The 23,947-nt window shown below is 34.8% G+C and overlaps 1 protein-coding gene across 2 annotated transcripts in view; it reads right to left on the reverse strand.

Annotated features, from left to right (window-relative positions):
* The window catches only part of LOC148280693 (uncharacterized), a 28,106-nt gene extending 10,943 nt beyond the window's left edge, over positions 1-17,163 (reverse strand). Inside the window, exons 1-4 of one of the 2 annotated variants that reach the window (XM_088227980.1) lie at positions 15,476-17,163; positions 5,332-5,540; positions 3,516-3,611; positions 1,279-1,377 (exon numbers count right to left, since the gene is read on the reverse strand). In XM_088227980.1, coding sequence (XP_088084106.1) covers positions 1,279-1,377; positions 3,516-3,611; positions 5,332-5,540; positions 15,476-16,406 — 1,335 coding nt within the window. In that variant the 5' untranslated portion in view covers positions 16,407-17,163. Of the gene's footprint in view, positions 1-1,278; positions 1,381-3,515; positions 3,612-5,331; positions 5,541-15,475 lie in introns of both variants that reach the window. The other variant, XM_088227979.1, reaches the window with a different exon arrangement.
* Positions 17,164-23,947: the final 6,784 nt, after the last annotated feature.

The raw sequence follows: 23,947 nt of genomic DNA on the forward strand, positions 1-23,947 counted from the left end.
TATTTCTTTAATAATTTCATAATTCAATTAAGTAATTAATTTTGATAGTAAAAACAAAAATAAAATAATTCAAAAAATTATATTAGTAATATTTTTATAAATACATATTTTGATGAACAGATTAATAAATATTACTATGTTTCGATTAGCAATAGATAAAATTCATATTTATACATTATTAAGCATCACTATTAAGTTTATTCAAAGATGATATACATATAAGGGTAATGATGAAGACAGCAACAATAAATTGTTTAAGCAATCAATCAAGGTAAGAAAAATTGTCAAAAAACTGTATTATTAAATTATAATCTCATTCTTAGTGCATTCATTGTATTCCTTATTTTTAAATCGGTTCACTTCTCACTTCTGTTCAATGTACTTCATAGTCCTAACGCTCCTATATACCTGCATGAAAAGTTTCAACGCTTATCAGTTCATGGTTTACCTCTTCGTTCTAACTCTCAAGGCATTCTCTTAATACCCATCCACAATTCCTCTTTCTTCTCTAACTCATATAGTGTCCATGCGGCTCGACTGTGGAATCATCTCCCATCCACCATCAAAGATGTTACTACATTATCTCTGTTTAAATCACGTCTGAAGAAACATCTCCTTTCTCTTCCTTAATCTTTCCTCCTTTCCGTTTTCCTCTTTCCTCTTTCCTCTTTTTTCCTTTTTCTCATTGAGTAATAGTTTTGATTTAAGGTAATTTATAAACAAATACGTTTATTTCTATTTTTAACTTTTTAATCTTTTTTTTTCTATTGAATATATTCTGTAACTTGAATTATAAAAATAAAACTTTTATTTTATTGGTTGGTTGGAAGAAATTGCCATTTGGCAATAAGCCCGCCAATGTACAAATAACATTATGTACAAAAAGTTAAATAAATAAAAAAAATAAAAAATGTGTCAATTATTCTTTGCTGTTTCTATATATTATTATTTAAAAAGATTTCAAAAAAATATCTGGTTTCATATTTACTATCAATCTTTCCAGACAGTTTTGACCAGCATATTTACTTACATATTTAATATCTTATGGCGGTGCATATTTTCTCTCTAGCTGAACCACTAAATCACTGGGTTTTCAGCAGTTGGTAAAAAAAAAAAGATTTACATGTTGAAACATACTTTTTTACAATCGAAAAACAAACTTCCAAATTAGAATAGAGTCGGTTACAACTTCTGTCAGAAATTTGACATAATATGAAAGGCGAGAAAAACAATTTGTTTTAATAAAATAAATCACAACAGGAGAGAAAAAAAATTTACTTGTTGTAGTTGTCTAGCTTGTGACGGTGTGAGTCCAGAATGTGCACCACCACCCCCTCGACCTCCCGCCCCGGCACCGTACCTGGCAGCCACTTGTGCCTGCTGACAAATACATGTGTGTTATTAACTCGCATAAAAACACTATAACCTAAAATACTCAATCGAAAGCAAAAATAATTTAAAAGATTCCAGATTTAATTTATAAATTTATGCACAAATCGATAAACGTGATATGGTGTTTAACCTATCTGAACAGTTTTATAAATATCAGCCATGGAACTGACTCCTCATGGAACAGGATCCCCTTTCGTTCTACTTTGATCAACTCCTGACTTTCTTTTAAAGAACCTTAAGTATCCCAGACAACTACACCAATGTGTGATGTAGGCATGGATAACTCAATTTTCAAACAAACAAACCATCACGCCGTTTCTCCGTAGGGGTAGGCAGAGAGTATAGAATGCCATATCATTCTGTCTTTGCATACAAACCTCGCTTCCTCTACATTCATACATCTTCTCATCCACGCACGCCGATTATTCCTACTCTTGACATGTCAATCTTCAAGTATTTGATGGACTTGATTGTGCCATGTCTTTCTCGGTCTTCCTCGTTTTTTGCATCCATCAACATTCTCACCGTAGATCCTTTTAGCCGTTCTTTCGCCGTCCATTCGCTCTACATGTCTAAACCAACGCAGCACCCTTTTCTTGATTCTATCGATAATGCATGTCTCAGCCTTACACAGTTCACGGATCTTGACATTTGTGCACCTATCATACATCGTTTTACCACACATTCGCCTGAGGGATCGCATTTCGACAGCATTTAACCTACTATCATAATTATTTTTCCAATTCCGTACTTTGCTCCCATACATTAAAGTTGGCACTAGAACTCGATTGTGAACTACTAGTTTTGCCTCCTGGGATAAACATGTGCACCATTCACCCTGTTCCCGCCACTCACTCTCCTTTCAATATATTTCTCAGTCTTTCCATCCTTAGTAAACATACTTCCCAGATGTACAAACTCTTCTACCTGATTCAAAATATCTCCATTCACACTGATCTCACATTTTGTTAATTTTCATCCCTTTCAAAAACAATCACTTTCGATTTATCAACATTCATAAGCAAATCGCTTTTCTTGCATACATCGTAGACTTTTGTTACCAAGAATTGCAGGTCATCTTTGCTGCTAGCAAGAAGCACGGCATCATCAGCATACAGAAGACAGTTAACAGTTTTACCACTCATTTTTGCTCCCATTCTTAAATTTTTCAGTTCTTTTATACAGTTATCGATGTATATGTTGAACCATGGCGACATCACACATCCCTGTTTGAATCCTTTAGAAATGGTAAACCACAATGTGAATTATCCATTCACTTTCACACATGCTGTGCTGTCCTTGTACAGCGACGCAATAGCCCTTGTCAGGTTACCATTCACTCCATGCTCCGATAAAACCTTCCACAATTTCTCTCAATCAACTCTATCAAATGCCTTTAGCAGACTGACAAATGCGCAGAAAAGTTTCTGGTGCTTAGCCAAATTAAAAAAAAAACAGTTCTAACTCTTTACACTGTTGATCCGCAGCTCAAATGTCTAATAGGTTGGCTTACATCTTACAGCTCACAGCGGTAAATTCGTTTGAATCATATATGTACACGACGCTTTACAGAAAATTAAATATCAGGTCAGCTGACTCAGCACATTTGCGGTGATTCAGTGAACCAAACGTTTATTTGTGTTTGCAAATATATTATGAATGAGACAAAATTTTGTAAAACGGCTACAAACTGGCTACAATACACACATTTTACTTCTGAGTTATTTACCTCGGAAAAACGATTCCAGAGATCCCTTTTTTTTACCAGCTATCATGATTATAAGATCCTCGATTATAGTACGAGTGGCTGCATGGCAAAGATCAACCTGTGTAAACTGTAAATCCCTATTCCTCATAAGCCATCAAGAAGCGCAACAAGAATCGCCAGTAAATCTGATTTGAGCTGAACAGTGCGACCTGTATCGTTCGGCTCACTGCCATAGCCGTTCCACGCCTGAGTTCGCGGCTCTTGATGGTTGTGTGGAATAATGTGAGCTGATCTGTGAGCCAGTTCAAAACTCCAGCTCAAGTACTTGAGTTGCGAGCTGACATGCAGCTCAAAAAATAATCTCGAGTTACCCATGTCTGATGATGCTTGTTATTGATAAGAGAGTGGAATATACCTGAGCCATCCTAAAGACTTGCTGTGTTTGGGCTTGAGTAAGTCCTTGTCCAAAAGGTGCCTGTCCATTGATGAGACCATTCCACCCGTTGAGAGCCTGTGGAATGTTTTAGAAAAATTAACATTTAGTATAATTTTAAAACCTGACCTGAGTTCGACTACCAACAAGGTTAACATGAAATATTTATTTACATATGTAAGTTTAGATATACAATTGTAAAGCGCCCTTGAGGTGATATTTTACAAAAATGGCACTATATAAATCAGCCAAATATTATAAAGGTCTTTGTCTTAAAAGGTGTAAAAAATTATAATAATCTCCCCAATGAACTAAAAACAATTAAAAATTATACATCAATTAATAAATTATATAAAGTAAATCTAAAGAAATTTTTTGAACACGTGTAAAAACTGCATTAAATATTAATTAGTATGAATGTTTTATTATTTTGTGTTTTTTTCTTCGTATATTCTATGTTTTTATTTTTTTTCTCAGATACTCGTATATTCAAAATTATCTAAACTCTTATAAATAAACAACTACAACAGTGTAAGTCACTCGCCAAGCACAATAGTTGGTCTCTATTTTTGGAGTGTTACAGTGATAACATTTACTAAATGTATAAAAGTATATTCGTACAGAATTTTTTTAAAACATGTACCTTTTATGAAATGTATTAATAAAAAAAAGAATAAATAAAAAAAGGGTGTTTCCACACAATCCCAGAAGACTATACTTAATTATCACCAAATAGTTCTTATAATCTATGCAACTAATTTTTGATATTATAAAATTTACTGATAACTAGGTAATAACTTATATTTTCATAAAAGCTATCAATAAAAATACTTCTTACACTTCCACTTATATGAAAACATAAGTTATTACCTAAATACAATGGAATTCCATCGAGAATTGTCAATAAATAACAAATTGAAATGCTGATAATTTTAAACAAAATTAACAAAAAACATCCATCTTAAAACAAGCATAGGAACTTCGTTTATGTCTTATTTACAGAAAACCTTTTTGATTCACTATCCGTATTTGTATTGATATCACCGATACTTTTCTATAAATAAAGATATCGTATCGGCAGGACATATCGATGCTCCCTAATAAAAATAAATCAATTCCTATCTCGATATGCGCTTACCTATTGAGGTAATTACAATACATTAAAAAATATATGAATATTTTACATCTTCTCGTGCCACTCCAATCGGAGGCTGGCGACCATCACTTGAAACTCCTCTCAATACAGAGCCATCCTGATGAGCAATGCAGCATCTGGTATTCCAAACCACTGCTGAAGATTCCTGAGCCATGATGTTATTTTATATACCCCGTCTACCCTATATCTTCCCTTCCACTATGAGATGTAGAAGGACATATTTTCTCCACGGAATGTGGGAGTATGCGGCCCGTCGTCTTTTGACAGCGGTTAACATTATTTTTAAATACAGGGTGATCTTTAAACCCTGCCACATCCGAAATTACGATGATCAGTATAGGCAAGAAAACATATTAGCATATTTGAAAAAATATTTAGAACGAAGAAATTTATAAATAATAAAATATTTTAAAAAAACAAACAGTTGCTTACTTCTGCAGGGGAGAAGCGAGGGGGGCGCGGCCGCGCATTTGACAGTGTATCAGGCTCCCCTTATCTTATATTTTTTAAGATTTTAGTAATTCTAAAAATTTATTTTAATGTGCCAATACGTCTTCTTGCTCATACTGATCATCGTGGTTTCGGATGTGACAGGGTTTAAAGAACACCCTGTGTAAATATGTTACCTAATGAATTAATTACCTGGACAGCAGCTGCAGTGATAGAAGCCTGCTGAGTAGCAATGTTGTTTGTTCTCTGTGCGGCGGCCATCTGCTGCTGAGTGGTGGGGCGGCGGCCGCGGCCAGCCCCAGTGCCTCCGCCCCCGCCCCCGCCTCCCGTCGGAGCCACCGCCGCCAGCCCGGGGGGCGCGGGAGGAGCGCGGGTCCACTGCCCCCCTCCACTGAGAGAGCCTAATAAACACAAATTGACTTAGAGTCTTGGGGTACTGGACGCTTTTTCAACTTATAAAAAATAAACAAACAAAAAAACATTGAAAATATTTTTTAATATTTAACCTTTACCTTTGGGCGAGCGCTGCGGTCAGCAGTGTATGATTACCAGAGCAACCGCTTGTTTTCAGCTTAGTTCGGACATTGTCGTGTGTATACGATCGCATGCGACAATATCCAAACAAAGCTGAGTGCACTTGTTTGTTTATGTTTTCTAAATGCTAAAGTTTAACAGTCTGATTATCACTAATATCTTAACTAAATAATGTCCAAACACTTATATGGCCTAGAAAAAGTCACGTTGTTACACTAAAGTTTGGCAAATCAACTGCCCGAAACATCGCTAAATTTCAATAACATCCAAACACTTGTCTGGAGTAGTACACTAAAGTAGTAGTAGTTAGTACACTAAAATTTGGCAAATTAGCTGTCCGAAGAGTCACTAAAAAAAGTCAAACTAAACAATGGTGAACAAATCATTCAAAAGTATATGACAAGAAAAAGCAAACGACAGGTACATGTACGTGACATGTATTCACCATCGAAGCAATCCGCACCGGATGCGGACTAGGGAAGCGGCTGGATAGAGGAGGTGTAGTGGTTTGTGGAAGGGATGCGAGTGTGAGACGTTAAAGATTGTCTCCTTTTTCAAATTATATTCATTAAGAAAAATTCACTTTGAAAAAAAAAATTGTAGGTTTTTATTAAAAGTGAAAACCATGAGGAATGTTCCTCTGAAGTTTTGCAGTCTGACCCTAAAAAAACATGTATAATGTTCAAACCAATACCAGACATATAGAACGAATGAAAGTAAAAGATATTTAAAAAATTACAATGCAATGGTTGATTGATGCAGAAAACAAAAAGAACGAGAAAGACATGGCATAACCAAATTCAACAAATACTTCAATTGGCGTACACACATGAAGAGAGGAATGAACGTAAAGAAAGTGAGGTCTGAGTGTAAAGATAAGAGTGGTATGGCATTCTATCTTCTGTCTACCCCTACAGAGAAATGACTTATATTAACAGTGACAGCCAATAGTAATTCATTAAATTTCTTTATTTCCTGAGACCGCGCAGGGCTTTATTGTAAAATTTGATTATGAGTGGTGATACACTGATTCTATTCTATATTCTATAATACATTTGTCAGAAGCCATTTGGAATACGCCTCTCAGATATGGAATCCCCAGTATGCCATATATATATAAGTAGAATAGAAAATATTCAAAACAAATTTATAAAGTACCTTAAATACAAAACCGGTATTTCTTATGTATCTACTCTCACTGCCTCCACCTTCCATGGAATCATTTCTCTACAGTACCGCAGAGTGTGTGCGGACCAACTACTGCTTTACAAAATTATGACAGGAATGGTTGACTGTACAGAGCTGCTTGGTTTAATAACAATACATGTGCCAGCCAGGATTTGTAGACGGTACCACCTGTTTCATGTACCAATAAGTAAAACATCGTATGTTAAAAATGCTTTTTTTCATAGGACTTTTTCAATGTACAATACAAAATTTAAAAATATAGATTACACAAACATCACTCTGTCAGATTTAAAATTTACACTAAAAATGTATTATGTAACTTAGTAGACATTATAATAATAAATATGTACATCTCCCCTCCCCTCCTTATCCTCTCTTCAAGCATTTTTGTCCTTATCCCGCCCAATTTACAGTAACTTAATGTTCTTAAAATAAATATTTAAAAAATCTTTGATTATTGAGTACATGAAAATAACATTTTTATATGTATAAATTGTATGTATTTATTTGATTTGTAATATTTTCTTTACTAACTTTGTATACTATGTGGAAATCTGTTAGTAGTTCTGAGTTTATACACTATATCTGTTTGTTTACTAAAAATATGTATGTAGAACTGTTGATTTCCCAAATAAAATAAAAGTAAAAGAGTACAGACATAATATTATACACATAATAAATAATGAACATATACCATTTTGTTTTTGATGCTTTAAAAAATGTATATATTAAAAAAATAGAACCAGCATGAACACGATCACAATACTAGAGAAAAGAACAAAATTAGAAATCCATTTAGGAAAAGGGCAAAGTCACAAAATTCAATTTTATTTAAAGCAATTAAAAAGTATTACGAAATGGAAAAAAAATATTTATGAAGAAAAAAACATATCAAAATTTAAAATAATGGTCAAGACATATGTGATAAACAATTTATAAATTAAATATATTTGCAATGTTATTATTAGAACACACATAACAATATGTATGATATGTGTGCCCTACTTTAAGATTATTTTTTTTTTTTTAAATTGAAAAAAACCCAGCAAAAGTAGAAAAATAGAGAGAAAAAAATAAACTTTATATATAGAAAAAAATACAATTAAATTAAAGAATAATTTGAAACATAAGAAAAAAAAATAGTGGGTGCTCGTAAATGTAACCTAAACAAGATAAAAAATAAAAATAGAATTAAATAAATGAAAAATTTCAATTTATATCTACAAAACAAAAATTAAAAGTACCTATTAAAATTAAGATCTAAAACATGTAAATAAAATAAAAAAGAAAGAAAAGAAAAGGTTAAACTGAAAATAATAAAATGTATTTTAACGAGATATAAAATTACTGAGTTTCTTATATTAATGTTTTACGTAAATAATAAATCAGTATAGAAACATTCTGTCCACTGACCACTTTCGTAATAAAAACATAATTTTATTTTTATTATGATGTCTAAAGATAATTAATGCAAAATTGAATAATACATAAAAATATGATAATCTTACAAAAATTATGGAACTAAAAAAAATCAAAACTGTCAAAGTAGGTATATGAAACTGAGAAATATCTGAAAATGAAAAAATTAATTAAACTGAAAAAATATGTACAGAAACAAAAAATAATCATAAAAGGGTATAAACTGATATAAAATAATAAATTAGTAAATAATATAATAGTTTATAAGTAGGTACTGGATAAAGAACCTTTACAGTTCAGTCTGACACAACTATAAATTATATGAGACACCATACCAATCATCAATCCTCGACAGTGCATCTTTTTTTATATTTTATTATTTTATTTACTAAGCGAAAGCAAGATGCTCAGTCATACACATCAGGTGCGTTATAGATTTAAGCATTTCACACAATATATTGGAAATTAATGCCTCAATACGAGTTGTGCCCAGTGTTTCCCGAATATTTTATTTATATGAAATAATTGTGGTCCACGAATCAGAGTTCTGAACTATGATGAGCCCCACTCTCTCTCCGATGGCGCTACAGCCCATATCGAGCTTTGGCCTTCAACTCTGTCGGTCCTCAGCCGCCGTCTTCCAATTTGCCACCTGGAGAAACTGAGCTGCATCCTTTCTCACTTCATCCTCCCATCTCAGCCTGGGTCTTCCCACTTATCTCTTTCCTCCCGGGTGTCCGTTCATTATTGTTTTAGGGACACTAAAGTCAGGCATTCGCTGTACATGCCCATCGTAATCTAAGCATCTTCATATGTGCCGAGATGCTCGGGGCCTGGTATATATTGTACAGTTCTTCATTATACCGAATGCGCCACTGATAATTCTCTCTCACTGGTCCGCAGATTCTTCTGAGTACTTTTCGTTCAAAGTCTAGCATTTCAGTTATCTTCAGCCCCACTCTACCCCAACTTAATTCCCGTTTTCTTATAGAGATTATATTAAGAGAAAGGAAACCACTTAAATGCGATATGGACTACTTTAGAAAGTAGCATTTAATAAAAAAATTAGTACATTAAATTTTTTCAAAATAGATCTTAACTGACAAGCCTTAAGGTTGGCATGAAATATTTATTTTTGAATAAATATTTCATGTCAACCATGTCGGGAGTTGCATGGTAGGCAAAAGCGCTGACAAATACACCATGTATTATTACTCTAAGGTTATTATATTATTATAGTAAAAATATTTTTCTTATGGTGAGCAAAACATCACTTCACTCTCACAGTTTCGCACGTCTGCTGGGAGAGCATTCCATGCCATAAGGCATGCGACCGCAAATGCATGTTCACTGAATTTAATGTGTTGGTTGTGTGGAGGTATAATAACTTTTCCTCTTGCCGTAGATGAAAATGGTCTAAGCGTAAGACGCTTGTTCACCTGAAATGCATGGTTCCCTTAGATATTCCGGAGCAGAGTTGTGCAGTGAATTATACTACTCCAACAGAATGTGTATTCCACTCTTTGCGAAAAACATAGCCAGTGTAATTGCCGAAGTAGTGAAGTGACAAGACTGAACTTAGAGATTCCCAAAATAAGTCTCGTTGCAGCATTTAATACAGACAGTAGGCGGGTTTGGGTGGTAGCAGTCACGACTAATGAGTTAAGATTTTAAGGAGAGGGGGTAGCGACAGGATTTCTTAAGATCTGGCGCTTTTTTTCATCCCTCAATTTTTAATTTGCCTTACTTGGGCCAGCGACCCCCTAGCAAGGCTCAAAAACAGAGTTGAAAAACACTGCTCTAGTTTATTATTTGACCGCAAAAGCAGCACATAGCATTCTTTTGACAGATTATAATGGTTATTGTTTCTGCCAAAAATCCTAGTGTGAATTATTCAAATTGGTATGCAGTTATTATTATATTCTGATAATTTATATAGTGACATTTTTGTGAAAAATTTGGGATCACCTTAAGGGTGCTGTACAGTAAATATGCAAATGATAAAAGTATGAAAGATTATTCTTTATTAAAATGGGTTTCATAATATATCTTTTTAATCTTTGTAAAATTATTTATAAAACTTGTAAATATTTTTTTTGTTTGTTTATTGTTTTGGTTTTACATTTCCACTCTTATGGTTTATAAAGAAAAATTAAGTTTTTCTGTTGTCCCGGCTTGTCTCCGGAGTGATGACAAAATTCTTAGTGTAACTGGTAAAAAATATGGAAAATGGCTAGAATTAAAGGTTGGTGTGGTCTTCTAATAGACAGAACATGTGCAGCGAGGCCTTGTTTTTTAGCATTAATCTCGGACTTGCCTTGTTGAACTTGAAGTTATGTGTGTGGATGTCTTTTAATCGGTTTCGTGGACAAAAGTAAGATCGCTGGATGGTTTAACAAGGGTCATGTGATAAGCGTAATATGTGGATCTGATTGGCGATGCAATAAAGATTCTCTTTTTTAGTACACTTGGACATGCGTTCTACGAAAGGTGAACCTATGGTGTACAGCCATCAGGTAAAATATAATTTGACAGGCTGTTGAACAGATACTGCATTGTCTCGGAATGTATTTTCTTTCGAGATAAACAAACAGTGCGCCTTATTTTGTCTTCCGTTGCAGAAGCGGTCTTCGGATCCTAGACGGACGAAAGAAGAACGTTGATGTTTTTACTCCTCTAGGTGATGGCAGAGACGGTTACGCAAGAGTACTAACATACGAGAGAGACCATCATAGCGAGCCTGGAATGAAAATCCAGTGGCCAGCGGGGATTGTTAATTCTAATGGTTCATTGGTGCCTAGATATCAATTTGGGAAAGCCTAGGAGGCGCGGCAACCAAAAATAATATTTTTGTTAGGCATACGATTTTGGAAAAGCACTGGTCATGGCTCCAACTAGCTTCACTCCAAGCGGAAGGCGTGTACCTTGTGCTGTCCTCTGTCTATATAAATTCTCATCCCTGCGGTGAAACATCATTTGCTTAAGTTTGAAAATGTATTTATCTTTCAACATAGTCTCCCTTCAGTACAATATGTCTTTAATATTTTTCTGATCTATCCCTATAGCTATCCCCTCCTCATTTCCCATAAACATTTTTTGGTTTGGAAATAGATGGAAAAAATGTAGAATAGAGTGGATTCCAACAATTCGTACGTTTTACTATTTTCCTATTTTCAATCTCAATTTTTTTTTCTTCAGTTGCCCCAGAAGACTTATTCGCCAGTTATTATTTTACTTTTTTCAACGTAATCAATAAAAACAATCATTTTACAAACAAACAAACCATGACCCCGTTTCCTCGTAAGGGTAGGCAAAGAGGATAGAAAACCACAACACTCTATCTTTGCATACAGATCTCGCTTCCTCTACATTCATACATCTTCTCATGCACGCGCGCCGATTATTCCGACTTTTGACATGTCCATCTTCAAGTATTTGTTGGATTTGGTCATGCTATTTCTTTCTCCGTCTTCCTCGATTTCTGCATTCATCAACATTCACATTGTAAATCTTTTTAGTCATTCTTTCACTACCCATTCGTTCTACATATCGAAACCAACGCAGAACTCGACATTTGTGCAGCGATCGTACATAGTTTTACCACACATTCGCCTTAGAGATCGCATTTTGACAGTATTTTGCTTACTTTTATCCTTGTTTTTCCTATTCCATACTACGATTCCATAATATTAATTTTAATAATGCTAATTATCCAAAATATTAATTTAGACACTTTATTACTGCTCTTACAATATAAGGCAATTAGTACTTTTTGAATAATTTTACATATATAATGGTATATTCTCTCTATACACTAGATTTTTTTTAAAAAGGTTTTATGATTTTTTCCAAATTAACTTTTTTATCATCAAATTGTTTGAAGTTAAGTTATTCGTAACAAGAATAATAAAATGAAAAAATGTTCAAATATTTATATTACAGTATTTATTACCCATGAAATAATTGTTTAATAACTTGTATGACAAATTAATAATGGTCACTATACTTATATTTAGTTTATTGTTAGATTCATTATTGTGACATTAGTATTTATAGTCACCTTTATTTCTTTAGTTTGTATTAGTGCAAACTTCTGTTGACTGCTTGACAGAGTAACATGTTTTTAACAGTGATTTTAGTGTTATTGAACTTTAATGGAAGTTCATTGTAATTTATTATAGAAATAAAAGATGAGTGATACTTAATCCACAAATTTGGAAAATCAAGTGACTGGTTTCATCGCTTTCGCGACATCTTTGAGACTGGTATGTTTATTAAGGAGTTAAATGTATTAATACAAAACAGAGATAGGATAGATAATTCAAAATCATATGAAAGTAAATTCAATTAAATTATTTTATTCTTAAGGCTCATTAACAAAATTTCGAAGATCGAAAAAGTCTTGAAGATGTCGCGAAAGCGATGAAACCAGTCACTGGATATTCCAAATTTGTGGATTAAAGTATCACTCGTCTTTTATTTCTATAATTAACTCAATTAGAACTTAAAAATAAAAAAAGCCTAAAAATGAAAATAGTAAGTTGTATGCTCTAATATTCATATTTTTACCATTGAGGTATATAACTAGAGTAAATGTGAGCGTTTAAAATAATATGTTCCCTCAACCTGCGGCCAATTGGCATATGTTTGATAGAATGAACTTTAGTCTTTGGCCAACATAAAATGCCTATATGTACGCTAAGATATTGCACAAATCGATCTGGAAAGCATAGAAAAAGCGAAACTTTTCAATGGTAAGCAATGTTTTTATCATAGTCAATACTTGTTTAAAATAGCTATTTCAATGTTAAAAAACGTTTTATTAATATGTTACCAGTCGTAAGCTATCTCCTGCCTCTGTTCTGCTCAGTTAGTCGAGCGATTAGTGAAACGATAAGCAAATGTGACGCTTATGCGGAAGGGAGCAACATACGGAATAGAATAGAATAGTCCGAGCTTTTTAATGTACTACTTGTTTTGCTTGTCAAAGTCAACGTGATATGACGTGACGATACTTGCTCCCTCCACTGGTCATTCCCTTTCCTTTGGGGACGACTTTTCAGATTTTTCGGATTTGTATGGAGTGTTATCTCTATATATTATATCTGAATGATTTTTACTCACAAACAATAAGTACATGTGTACTTACTTAACTGTCAAAACAATGTAACCTAAATAATGTACAATTTTTCAGTCAAATGTACCTGTACCTAGTTATATTACGCTAATTTAATAGAGAAGCTTTTCAAACTTTGAAATAAATAAATGTTACATTGTAACAGTACATTCTTCGGGTTTCTGGCACAAGTAAGTAACTACGTTCCACTAGTTGTGAGATCAAGTTAAAAGCTCATCCCAAACAAACTATTTGAATAAAACTGCAATAATAATATTTGGATAATTTATACAGCGCCATTTTTGTGAAAATAACCTCAAGGGCAAGTTGAATATTATAAAATATTATTTCTTGAATTTATAAAACGCAAAATATTTTTTAGATTAATAATACGCCACCGGTTAATAAAGTCGCCGATACGGACAAAAACCATTCTATGATTATCAACCACGAAGTTAGCTACAATATACAGCAATACAACGGGTCGTACGTACTCAGGTCGAGAATTGCAAGCGCAAACCGAAAGCGTTCGTTGGTTTGTTCATAAATAATTTAATAAGTAATCCAGGTTGCTGAAAACGGGATCTTTTAGTGCCTTTACGGAAGTTCGCTGAACACTAATAATATAGTTTAAGTAATAAATAGTTAAACTTATAGATTAAGTTTTTCTACTGACATTTCTTGGTAGAACTGCATTTTAATTATAATAATATAAATACGTACATAGTTTTATTCCACTTCTATTTATAAATTTTTACCAGTGACCGGGTTTCGTCGTGACCGACATCGTCAGACTGGTGGAAGACTAAACAAATTTCTATGTTATATACAAGTGCAAGCAGGGGTTGTAAATCATGATTTTATATAATTATGGAAATAAAAGAGAGAGAGAGAATAAGAGAGAAATTTGTTTAGTCTCCCACCAATCTGACGATGTCGGTCACGACGAAACCCGGTCACCGGTAAAAATTTAAAAAGAAAAGTGGAATAAAGCTATACATACTTCAATCTATATTTTTTACAAATACGTTTTTAATGTGAGGTTGCAATTATTTATTAGTAAACAATTAAAATTAACTAATGTAAAATGAATGATAAATTTATTAATTCACTTAAGTACTAAAGTTTGTAAATATTTTTTTGTGCAATTATGTGCTGGGACATCAACAGGCAGAAAACAGTGAGGAAGTTCAATGGTTCAGTGGTTATCAAACTATGAAGAACTGGTGAGTATTCATTTTTATTAAAATCTTCTTCATCTCTTGAGAGATCCTAAGATATGTGTTACAGAAAACTAGTTGTTCTCCTGAGGTGATGAGGTCCAACTGTTCCTCCATCTCAATGTTTGTTAGAATATTTTTTATTTATTCTTTTACATTTTCAAGATACTTAAATGCTCTTACATTTGCCGCGCGTAAGACAACATTTTTTATATAAAATTTCACAAAGCACTGAACTTCTTCGTTGTTTTGATAAGTATTTCATAGTGCATGGTCAGCACATTTCACGTTGCATAGCACTGGATTCAATTCCTAACAAAGTCAATATCGTTTATAAGGTGCGTTTGCACAAATTTCTCGAGACTGCCGCTCTCGACATAAGACGGGTCGTTCGGGTCATTATACCCCAATGGAAAATGATAAAGATATGTCAAAATTGCCCCATCGCACCAATGGTGCAGATCAGGAAAGAAAGACAACTATTTAGATAATTAATTCATACTTAATTAGTATTTTTATGGACATGCGGCAAGTGTTTTTCAGACTCTTATTTGTAAACGATTTTCAAAAATAATTAGAAACACCAAAACAAATTGCATTTTTAAATAATGTTAATGGCGGCAAGATTTCATTTCATTTTACACCGCTCTGTAGATGCAAGATGGGCTGTAACCTGTTAGTAAATTCTATCATTGTTGGATTTGGACATGTTGGGACATTTATTGTACGGCACTCTTAAGGTGATTTTCACAAAAATGGTGCCTATATAAATTACCCACAGTAATAAAAAACAAAAAGAAACCAACGGCAGTATTAAAATCATCTAGAAATCATTTGTTTAACATAACATAAAACTCACCTTTGGAAGACACTAGTAACTGCGAGTCCATAACTTTGTTGGGCCAATACTCCTCGAATTCCGTCCCGGGAGGAAAGTAACTCTTTATGTCCGTTAAACTAATCACAGAACACGTCTCACTGGCGAACAGCTCGTTCCGGATCCCCTGCACTTTACAGCAGAATTTAAGGTACGACAAGTCCCATCCCTCCAGTTGGTCAGCCTTCAGCTTCAGGTTGTCCGTCTCACCCTCGAAGTAGAACAAAGGCACGAACTTGTGACCGTCGCGTACGGTGTACGGCACCACAGACTCCTTGTTGATGCGGATGAAGCCGCATTTGTCTTTGCGCTCGCTCTTCTCGTGCGCGAGCTTGTTGTAGCACACATCCAAGAAGCTGTAGAACTCGTTGGCGTCCGACAGCCGCACAACGAGATCCTTCTGCGTGAACAGGTCTCGCCCGAACTGGCCATCGCAGTGCTTGTTGTTGATATCGTTCAGCAGCCTACTCTCCACTTCAGAGATGTAGTAGCTGCGGATGCACGTGCAGCTGTATATATCCTGGTGCAAGTAGTTGAGGTACTTGTTGAGCAGCTTGATCTCCACCATCCGCACGGCGCAGTACTTCTCTCCCTGGCGGAAGATGTAGGGGATGTGGCAGTCACCCAGCTTGTCCCAGCCGAAATGGCCCTTCCAGCTGGCGTCATCCGAAAAAGCCTTCTTGTCGGGCTCCGCCGCCGCCGCACCCGCGCCCCCTTTGCGGGTCAGGAAGCTCAGGATGCCCAGTTGGCCGCCGGGCGCGGCGGCGTGCGGTGCCGCGGGGGGCCGCGCCGCCGCGCTGGCTGCCGCCAGCACTTTAGCCTTGTTCGCTTCCACCATTTTCGCTGCCAACTCTCTGATCTCAGCTTCATCCGGACGTTCTACTTTCACTGTAACGGGAAGAGAGTCCGACATCTCTCGGGATGTTCCCGGGAAGGCGCGTCTACGAGGCTACCGACGTGCACCGCCGGAGAAGCATCGCAACCTCGAAACGCTAGACTCCTAAAAAAATATAATTGCACGCTTCAAACTTATATTCAGTTCATAGTAAACAGTCTTCGAAGAGTTAACTGTTCTTATTACTGGAATTCACGACACGATCGTTCTAGCATTTTTGTAGTATGAACGTAAAAAACGTGTAGACAACATTCATTGCAAATCCACCGTAGCATTTATTTACATGTCCGCGAATGACAGTTCACAGACAGATCTCGATATGTGCAATGATGACATCGATGATAACGTCACGATGTGTGCGAGAGGAACATAGGTAATTTTAGGCGCGATCGGGATGCATTCGAGTTTTTGCCCTCGTTAACTCCGAAGACAGGCTACGATGCGAAGGCGGAGGTCAACACTGGCGCCATTTTTGTTTCACTTCATTGGTAAACTACAAATACACCACCGATAACAGAAAACACAACCTTCGTGATTTTTCACGTGTTCGAATGTCAATAATGACAAAAGTATATAATCTACGGCTACTACCAATTACTGTACATTTATCCTACGACAATCGCGACCGGTGCGCCGTACAATACTTTCCGGCAAATTCCAAAATATTAGGCGCAAACTCTAGCTTAGGGAAATGCTCGGTCTGTTTCGTAGCTTCGCACAGGGTTCCAGTTAATACAGCCCTATTTTTCATCGTCGTGAGTCACTGTTAATCAAAATGGCCGCCGTTCACGCTCCCAGCCAATCGGAGGCTGCCATTTGGCAGTTGAAAAAAAAACTACCTACTCATGAAGTACGGGAACCCTGTGCGAAGCTATTTCCCAAGGACTTTCATTTTGGGGGCTCATTCTAGCGAATTTTAAATGATCATTAACGTACTACTATGACCATTTTTCTTCTACCTATAAAAACTTTGTAGGCTCAAAAAATTATTATTCCATAAAACTTAATTGCCTTTAGATAACACCCTATGTGATTTTATTTTAAAAAGTTATATTTTCAAAACTAAAGTACCGTCTTTACTTGAACAGTTCCGAGATAGTTCAGATTTCATCGTAAGAACCTGGTATCTGGTGCTCTGTCGGGTGGCACGCTTAGTGGCGAGAAACGTAAATGAGCCTTATGCACATGGTCATAAGGTAATAGGTATTAAATTCTTCATTCGATTTTAGACTTTAATCAAAATTTCAAGGCCAATACCCTGCGTGCGCACGTTTATTACGGTAAAGAAAGAGATAGCTGCGGACATAAATAGAATTATTTTAGAATATAATTACTTATACCTACTTATAAATTAATTTTTTCGTAATACGTAGAAATCTGACCTAACATTTTTTATTTTTTTGAATTATTTTTTTGGATGATTTAATAGCGTCGCATATTTTCGTCGACCGCATTATAATTAGATAAAGTGGGTGAATGTATAACTGTAAATGTTGTCTTTAATATTATTTTTAATGTTGCTCATGTATTTGAAATTTTTCTATATGCATTTATCGTGTAATTTTTTATGCGTTTGTAGATAATAAGATATAATTTATGTAACAGTGAGGTATTTTTCGGATTTTTTTCCCAATAAACAATTAATAAATGTAATAGATTAAACGCCACTGCCGTTCAATTTTCCCATTTAAATATGACGGTAGTATACTTTAAAATATAACTATTAGGAATATTTTTCAATTTTAATTTCTTTGAAAGTAGACATTATATTATTGTGAAGTTAGTGGGTAATTAAAAAAAAAATTACCTTGTTTGAAGCAAAAACGGCCTCAATGCAAGAGCCCGACCTACAATAGTATTCAGTTGAGTTATGTGTTTACGATCAGTTTTATCAAAAGGGTTAGATCAAAACATTATGTTGTAACTGATTTTCTTGCGTCTCAATCTACTCTTGTTGCTTGTGAGTTTTGACAGTTTCCTTTGAACGGGGATATCATCTGCAGGGCAGTGTTCTTCAACTGAAGATTAATTTTATTGATTATTTTTCCAATATTTTGGATATGTCCAATTGTTTGTAGACAAGCCCTCGATTTCACAACCTAGGAAGTTATTAAGATTCACATATTACAACAGAGTCGGAGAACATTTTAAAAAAGGGAATATAAAGGTCTAGGCCTTTACATGGCTTAAGACCATCTCGAAAATATGTTCTATCTCTTTTACAATATTTTAATCTTAATTACTCCCTAGGAAGTGAAATTCGGTACTCATCTGCAAACTTTTGGACAAACTTAAAATACTGTTTTCAAATCCAACTGGTCTAAGAAGAAAAATATTTTCAGGCGTTGCCTAGTATGAAGGTGAAATAATTCAGTCTGATGAATCACACACATTAATTGGGGTTTCATAAGTCAACAGATCAATCGGCAGAACTGGCCTAGAAGAAGCGGAAGTGAACTTGAGAGTAACGCGGAGTAACTTTAAAAAAATCATAGCGCTGATAATACGATACGTAAAAATATATATAAATGGCTTAGTGCAATAGTCTATTAACAAATAATAAAAAAACGACTGAATTACCTCATTGAACCGCTTGCTGAATTTTCGGGTTTGACGGATTAATCAATTAATTTAAAAAAATATATAAATAGCTTTCTTAATAATACTGCTTTCTTTTTTTATGACCCCTTATTTTAACACCGACAGTTGTCGATATTTTTTGGAACTTACGATATTGAATATAATTTAACTTATTCTTAATTTATCAGTCTGCGAAAAATGCTATTTATTATATATAATGTCACTTTCAAGAGGGCGATTATAATTGGAAGATACGGAAGCCATGCTTTCACTATGACGGCATAGTTAAAGATAAATTCTCCTGAGCGATTACGAAGATACACTATCGACCCTGTATCTTCAAAATTGAATGTAAGAACATTGATAGTAATCGAGGGCATTCGGCGTCGGTACCCCACGGTACACATATCTAAGCACTACAAGTGATAAAAATCATAATACAGCGAAGAATTTCAGCTTTAATTACATTTTTTTATTTTTTTATTTTTGAGGTGGCTACTTTTTATCACAGAAGCCTTTTTATTTATCGTTTATTTATTATATACGACCTAAGCCAATTACAGCAGTTATAAATAGAAACATATGTACAAGAAACTGAGCAAAAATAACAAAAAACTGTGTAGCAAAAACAAACAAGTGTAATAAAGTAATGGCATATAATGTATTTAAAACACGATCATCATATAAGACTTTGAACTAACCCATGGCAATCCATATTCATCCCATTTTAGCGGCGAAGAGATCTTCGAAAAGCCGGAAGATCTATCCCAAATAATTCCAAGGTGTATAACGAATTGACTAATCTAAACATTATATGGACATTTAAAATACAAAAAAAAGTTCATTTTAATTTGCTATTGAACGCGGAGTAAAGTTTGACAGTTAAGAAAGCAGTGACAGCACATTTATCCTTAAGATGTTAAAATCATTTTACTCAGTTGCAGCGACTGCGTCAGATCATTTAACGTATGAGAGCCAGCCAGGATTCCCGCCAGTTGCAAGAAAATAAATCCAAAAAAGATTTTTTCTCAATTGGTCTGGGTGTTCTGGTGTATTTTTCGTTACCACCTTCCATATCCCCCTTTCCCACCTGCTGGCAAGCCTCAAAATAGAGACTAAGCGGGTTATTTCTTTTTTTTTTTAAGGATACACTGCGCATGCGCCGTCAGATGCATTGGCGACACTCAAAAGAAATGTTGCCGCTATGAAAAATATATATTCTGTTTCTTTTTTTTTCATCGATTGCCAATATCTTCTTTATGAATATTATTTTGTATGCATAAATAAGATATTCGTTGCGGTACTTCAATTTTATACCACTTCTTGTGAGTAGGTTAGGTACATAGGTACTCTGTTCTAACCACTGCTGAATACAGAATAAACCGTAAACGTAGAACATAGACACACTAATACATCTAGTCAGTAACAAGTAGATACTGTCATCTAAGAAAGAAATCACAAAATAGCTTCTTACACGAACAAAGATTTCTAATTTCACTAGAATTAAAATCAACTTCCATTTTTAAAAATATGTTTCAAAATCAAGATATGAATAAGTACGACATTGTTTGCAGTAGTCTTCTTCTTCTTCTTCTTCTTCTTCAGCCTTCTGTCCCCCACTGCTGGATATAGGCCTCTTCCATACCCTTCCATTTCTTTCGGTCAATTGTCGATGTCGTCGGACCATTTTTTTTAGATCTTCCGACACCTCTCTTATTCTCCCAAGGTCTCCATCTTCAAATTTTAGGGGTCCATATTGTGGGGTCTTGTCTTGCAACATATCCTGCCCATTACTATTTCATGCTACGCGATCCCGCGATTTTATTTCTTGCTAACTTTACATTGAATTAATCTAAAACACTATTTTGGTGTAAAAAAATAATATGTAATCCTTACATCGCGATAATCAAGACGCGAAAAAAAAACAAAGTGCTGACATTATTTTAGGGTGCTCTCACACAGGACACAGGTCACTCGCCACTTGCCACTTGCCACAGCCACAGCCACAAACTGCTGACCTCTTTCCGCATCCAGTGGTGAATAGGATATTGATAAACTAAATGCAGTCTCATTTGATTTCCTGTTACATTAAGGTAAAGTGATCGGTGATTAGCTTCAGGTGCCAGTCCAGAAACAATGAAATACTGCATTTTAAAACATCTTTAGAATCAATATATCACGTATAAACGTGGGGACGGCCCAGGGATCAAACCCGGGACTTCAATAATGGTAGGCGAACGCAACCACCGCTTCACAACGACGCGGACGTATCTCCACTCGATTTCCTTATTAAGCACTTTTACTTGAGATCAGCCATCTTTATAAAGCTAAACTATTTTGAAGTGATCTAAAAGATTCACCCGCAGCTTTAAGTGCTGGCGTCCTGGGCCTCAATTATGAACGCTATCTTCATATGTATATATCGAGAGGGTATACTTAACTTCTGTACTATCTGTATCTTCTTCGGTATGTTCTACCTACTTGTCATCTTGACATCATATGATCGAAACGAACCAATAAATGACCGCAAAATTATTCTACGTTCCTTACTTCATTAACATTAAAAATAGTTCTAATTTATATTTTAAATAGGCTTCTGTGATAGAAAGTGCCCACTTCAAAGCAATTATAAACTCCAATAAATCCCAATTCAAGCAAAAAATACTCGCATGAACATGAATTTTAAAAAACTTTCGATACTTGCCAAGACGATATATATATATATATATATATATTTTTAAATTTATTGGAAAATCAACAGTAATACATGTAACAAAAATACAACAAATAAAATATACAGAGAATAAAACCAATGACAGATATCCACAGAAATACATTAAATACACGTACAATACATACTAGTGTGTTTGTGTGAGTGTAAGTGAGTGAGAGGGTGGGTGTTATATTGGAATGAGGGTGGACATGTGTGTAAATATTGCACAAGTGTCAAGTGTCGAAAATACAAATATATTTAAAATATTAAGAATCAGAGATAAAATATAATAAAATAAAATAAATTAAGATAAGATAAAATAAGACTTTATTATTGAAACTAAGTATAAGACAAAAAAGTATGTTTTAAGACGCGCATTTTAAATGTTATTTTTTTTACAATCAAATGGATCAATAAGGGGAAAGTTCAAATTATATTCACTAACAAAACGTATAAGTGGAGAGTTCTGGGCATAGTTCGTACGAACTGCTGGCAGATGAAATAGAGAGCTCGACGTGTGGCGGATGCGGTAGCCGGGGATATTTAATGATAGCTCCGACAAAAGAGCCGGACTATCAAGGCGTCCACTAAGTATGTCATGAAGCACCCCCATGTCCAACAGTAGACGGCGATCTCCTAAAGTAAGCAAGTGGTGTTTTTTGCAGGAAGACATATAATTGAGATCGGTATACCTGCATCTCCAGTTAAGATGTCTAAAAAATGTCCATTGAATTTTCTCGATCTTTTCTTTATGTGTGACATATTGTGGAGACCAAACAGAAGAGGCATACTCGAGCAAACTGCGAACATGAGCAAAGTAGACCATTTTTATACACGCGATATCTTTAAATACCTGACATGTACGAAGTACAAAACCAAGGTTTCTATGTGCACGGGTCAGTATGTCATCGAAGTGATTCTCAAATGTAAGTTTGCTATCAAGAATAACACCCAGAACGCGTACGGTATCAACTCTCTGAACAGGTTGGTTTTCTAATATATAATGATATGGGATGGGATGTTGACCTCGCGAAAAAGAAATAAGCAAACACTTTGATACATTGACGTTAATACGGTTTTTCAAATAGTATTCTGTCAAACGGTTTAGATCATCTTGAAGTTTAAAACAGTCAAGGGGATTCTTAACTTTGAAGTATGTTTTTTTATCATCTGCGTACATCAAAAACCTTGCGTTCATAAATACAACATAAATATCATAGAGATACGCGTTGCAAAACAATGGTCCCAAATGAGATCCCTGGGGTACTCCGGAGAAAATATCAGCAAATTCAGATCGAAAACCACCAAGAACAACAGCTTGGCTTCTATTGCTGAGATATGATTAACGATCGTCTGTATTTATTTATAAAAATGTATAAAAAACAAATGGTTGCTTACTTCTGCAGGAAAGCATGGCGCAGTATCAGACTCCCCTCTCCCCCTCCTCGTCTCTCCCCTGTAGAACTAAGCAACTATTTGCTTTTATGATTTTTTATTTTCAAAAATTTTATTCGTTCTAAAAAAATATTTTAATGTGCCAATATGTCTTCTTGCTCATACTGATCATCGTGGTTTTGGATGTGACAGGGTTTAATGAACATCCTGTATATTCTTTATGAACTTTTTATAAGTATATATATATACATACGTCACAAAGTTAGTAGGCACTGCGCATCGCAGTACAATAAACAGACTCGCAGTTCATTTATAGTATGAGTTTGCAAGCGCTGTCACTTAGAATACGCGTGCATACTATAGAGTCGGTGTTGACAAAAATCGCGACAGGCAACTCCTTAGAGTAAAGTCAATTAATTCCATTTCACCGACCACTTGTATCAGCCATTGTCAGTCGCGTCTGGCTGTCTGGCGACGTGTGGCTGTGGCATGTAAACCGTGTGCGGGTGGCCTTATTACCAGAAAGAATGGTACGTTCGTGCAGTTGTGCAATAAGCGACTAACTAATTAATAAAATAAAATTTAATCGTTTTTATCATCAATGAACAAATTAAATATATTTTTTAGTATTACGTCCATAAATATTGATTTACATGTTTATTTTAATGGATTCTACGCACTACACACATTGTTTTTGTAACTGATATTGATAATATTATAAAATATTTATTAAAATGTGTGTCACTAAAATATTTAGTAGTTCTCTTCCTGGGTTACCATCTAAAGCGTAAGACTGATTATGCCTGTGCATCAAAAAAATATTTTTTTCATTTTTATATACAGTTTATATCATATTTTTTATACATATATA

The sequence above is a fragment of the Micrasema longulum genome, unplaced genomic scaffold (genome assembly GCF_059751315.1).
Source record: "Micrasema longulum isolate JH-2025_06_02 unplaced genomic scaffold, ASM5975131v1 h1tg000549l, whole genome shotgun sequence".
NCBI classification, from domain to species: Eukaryota; Metazoa; Arthropoda; class Insecta; order Trichoptera; family Brachycentridae; genus Micrasema; species Micrasema longulum.